Source organism: Vigna radiata, chromosome 9 (assembly GCF_000741045.1).
Source record: "Vigna radiata var. radiata cultivar VC1973A chromosome 9, Vradiata_ver6, whole genome shotgun sequence".
Classification (NCBI taxonomy): domain Eukaryota; kingdom Viridiplantae; phylum Streptophyta; class Magnoliopsida; order Fabales; family Fabaceae; genus Vigna; species Vigna radiata.
The window spans coordinates 4,466,235-4,470,471 of record NC_028359.1 but is presented as its reverse complement, the minus strand read 5'-3'; the positions used below and the strand labels follow the sequence as shown (position 1 = coordinate 4,470,471).

The window sequence follows — 4,237 nt, the reverse complement described above, 5'->3', positions numbered from 1 at the left end:
AATTAAAAATAAAATAAATATAACGAAAAAATTTATTAATAAATAAAAATTATATAAATTTAAAATTAATTAAAAACATATTTTATTAGTAAAGCACTAAATTAATGTTAAAATACATATAAGAAATATTTGCTTCTGTTATATTATTTATTTGATTAATAAATTTAACATTTACTATGGATTAATGGGACAATGTTTCAAACCATGAGTTTATCCTAATTTTTGTTGAATATGATTTTTAAAGTAATTTATTATGAAAAATATTTGTAAAAAAGTATTATTGAATGACAAAGAGGACAAATTAAAAATATTAAAGACGTACCTTTCTCAGATATTCCTTCCTCATAGTAGAGTTGAGCTCCGTTTCCAATTGAATAGCCTGTGAGAACTTTCCAACTTTAACTTCACACATCTTGCCTCCCACTATACTACCCACACATAAACTTATCATCTCATCGCAATCTTGTACTGACAGTTCCTCCAAGGATGGGAAACCTAAACTCCCTTTGTAGAACCTTTTGAGATTCCCTAGCCAATGAAGTTTCAAAGAAGTGAGCTGCTGAAATATTATCTCATCGTCATCTGATTCCTCCCCATCTTCCTTACACACTATCTCTTCAATTGAATAACACCAAGTTATCTCCATTCTTTTGAGTTTACCCAAACATTTCGCTGTTGAGGATGTCAACAAATATGATAAGCTATTGCAATGTTTTACTTTCAAACACCTCAGATTGGAGAAAGACACTGTGCATGCTACCAAGTTTTTTAAACTCCAACAACTAATGACTTCAAAGGTTTCTATGTTTCTGACAAAGGAATGAGTCCAAGAGTTCTCCAACCCAATCGAAACCAGCTCTCCAAGAGACTCCAACAGTAATACTTTCAGTTGTTGTAACACATTATCAGGGCTTTCACGACAGAACATCTCCTTGAAAGAACCATCCCACACCACAAGTTTCTCTATATTCGGAACCTTTTTTAGAATTTCATATTCAAATACATCCGAACCAAAGCCGAGAGTAAGAGCTGTTAAACTGTCTAAGAGGTTTCTCTCGAGTTCTCTTCGCAAAATTATCTTCATTCCATTTTCCCCTAATGACAAGCACTATAACAACCACGACAAAAATCAAGCCAAAGTTAGTTAAGACTGTTAAAGATACAATTGTTAAAATGTCATACCAAAACACACCCTCATAGTGACAAATATTTTATGAGTTTATGATTTTGAGATGGAAAATGTAATAAATTAGACTTATAACAAGGGTGTATTGTTGTTACGAAGAAGAAAATGAGTTAACAAAAGTTTTCAATCGTAAGGGACTGTTTATGTTAGTGTTAGTATTTTAAGGTTGTGAAAGGAGTAGTTGATGAAGTAGAGAAAATGTAGAAATAGTGAAATATAGAGAAAATGGTGAGATAGTAGAATGTAGAAGTAGTAGTTGAAAGAAGTGTTGTAGTTGTCTTTAGTTGTTGGAGATGTTGACTTCTTGCCTCAAATGATAGTATACATGGGTATTTATAGACCTCATATCTCTTTCATGACTATTCTAGAAAATTCTAGCTAGAACTTATGTAGAAAGTTCTAAACTTTCTACCTATGTAGAATTTTTTTGATTTTTTTCTTCTTATCTTAAGATTTTCTACAACATTCTAAAATTTATATTACATTTTAATTCCTCTATCTTAGGAGCTTCTACATTTTTCTAGAATTTGTATTACACTTTAATAGTTGGATATCATATAAGAAATAATTTTTAAATTAAAAATAAAAAGTGAAAAGAAGAAGACTTTAAAGTTTCTCTTCTTAATATTTTTTCAAACACTAAAATAATAGGAAAAAAATATTTTCGATGAATATTGCTAAGATAATTGTATAGTTCTTTCAATACCAAATTAAATTCCGCTAAAACAATATTACCTTTTCATTAGGAAGTTGATCTTCGGTAGGTGATTCCAGATGGGTATAAATGTCAGACTTGTGTGAGCAGTNATAAAAGTACGTGAACTTTTGNAATCTCCNTAATTTCAATGATCTCAGGTAGGGACAGGGAAGCGTAAGCTGTAGATTTGGATCTGTATTATCCTCTGCAACAATTGTCACCAATCTCTCACAGTTTTCCATTACTAGATCTTCAAGTTCAAGATCTTTGGCTACAGATGCTGGAAACACACTTCTAAGGCTTTTACATTCCTTAATATGCACTTTTTTTAAATGTTGCACGCATAAAATTCCATGAGGAGGATCTTTGTTCCAAACATTCTCCAGATTTGGCAAGTACGACAAAACCAAATTATTTAGAGGAAGAGTAACTAATGTGTCTTGTGTTGAAGGATTGACATCAAATATGGTTTTGACAGAATCACAGTTTCCAACTTCCAATGTTTCCAATTTAGGTAATAAAGGAAGTAAATGGAAGGGTAGCACTGCATCTGATAAAAACTGGCAGTCGTCCACAATCAATGTGTCCAACTTAATGAAACAGAAGTTGGGTATAGGCAGTGAACTTCCACGCCATATCTCATGTAGTCCTCCTCTACTTTTTAGATCAATCCATGATTCCTCTTGAGTCTGCAGGTACAAAAGAAGAAATAAACTATGAAATTAATTCTTTATTACAAGAACTAATAAAAATTTAAATTTGTTTATACGAGTAAGTTATATGAAATTATTCCCTAATTTTATTAAGAATTATTAAAACAACTCAGATGACTATATCTAAAAGAATTTTTCCACGGAATGTTTTCTAATTTAGATTACTTCATTTCAAGACCTTCCAAAACAAGTTAAGAATTCAGATTTATAATTTTGTTTATCGTAACATAATACCCTGTGATTATAACAATAGTTTAAATGTTTTAAAAAAAAATGGTGCTTTTATAAATTTGGAAATTTATAATTTATAATTATGTTAAATAATGTTATTGTTGTTTGTGTTTTCACACATAAAATCGAGTTTTGATTGTGTGGTCAACTTAGTGTTAGTAAAAGTATGTCTTGGATGAGTAACTTAGAAGGTTAATTCACTTGAACAATTTTAACTTTTTATTTTATACTAACATGTTTGGATATACTAATCAAAGAGAAATTGAAATTTAAGAAGTTTTAGAAAGTATTTTAAATGAATAAAATAGAATAATTTTAAATTCTCTGGATATATAAGGAATTTGAAATTTCACCTTTTCACTACATTAACACTTTCCTCACTTAAGCAATTGACATTGCTTTATTAAATGGCCTAGGTTCGAAATTAAGATGAGTCAACCCAAGTCAGTCTGAATCCAGGGTCATGCTTAAAGTTGAGATGTGTTGGCCTCGACTAATTTCAAACTGACTTGGCTCAGACTGAAGGTCTAGTGGAGTTATTTCGGGTTGAAGGACAAATCGAGTTGATCTGGACCAAAGGTCAAGTTGAATCGACTCATGGTGAAGTTCGAGATTAGTTGGTCCAAACTAAAGGTTGAGTGAGCTTGGGTCAAAGGTCGAGACTAATTGGTCATGCCTAAGGTTGATCCAACCTAAATGACAAGTCAAGTTACTACATACTGAAGTTCAAGATGAGTTAGCTCGAGCTACAAGTTGAGAAGAGTCACCCTAGACGTATAGATGAGTCGTCTAAGGCTGCAGGTCATGATGACTCATCCCATACTAAAGGTAAAACAACGTCGAATTAGGACTATACAATCAGACTGTCGAGTCAAGTTGCTCAAGCCGAAGAACGAATCAACGTAATATTATTGATATATATGCTCTTGTTTCTCTCTTCGTCTTTTTTAATTATCTTTGAAAAAGAAAAGTTTATTTACAAGTTTTCATAATATCACTGTATTGATTTTAAATCCTCTTTTTGAGAGTTAAACTATTTTTTTTTTGTATTCTTATAAAACGAAGTAAAAAAAACTTGTTAGTTTAACTCACTCAAGTTAAATGGTCTAGTCAAATAGAACAGTGAATATAGGGAGTGGTTGTACTTGTCTAATCAATTTGGTTAGCTTATAAACTAACGATTAAACTCGTGTGTAATCTTTGTGATTGGTGAAAATAAGAATAAAAACAAATATGTTTTATTGTTTTTGTTTTCAAAAGTATTCCATTAATTGATATTTTATAAACTTAAGTGTTTAATCACTTTTACACACTATGTAACTCCTGCAAAATAAATTAAACACTGTTTACAAAAGATTTAAAAGTATTAAAATCCTCTGGTGTTTATTTTTACTTAAGAAATATACAACT

General features: G+C 30.7%; 1 protein-coding gene across 1 annotated transcript in view; it reads right to left on the bottom strand.

Annotated features, from left to right (window-relative positions):
* The window catches only part of LOC106774205, a 36,561-nt gene that overhangs the window by 9,235 nt on the left and 23,089 nt on the right, over positions 1–4,237 (bottom strand). Inside the window, exon 10 of the mRNA XM_014661111.2 lies at positions 323–1,108. Within this exon, the coding sequence (XP_014516597.2) occupies positions 323–1,108 (786 nt within the window). The remainder of the gene's footprint in view (positions 1–322; positions 1,109–4,237) is intronic.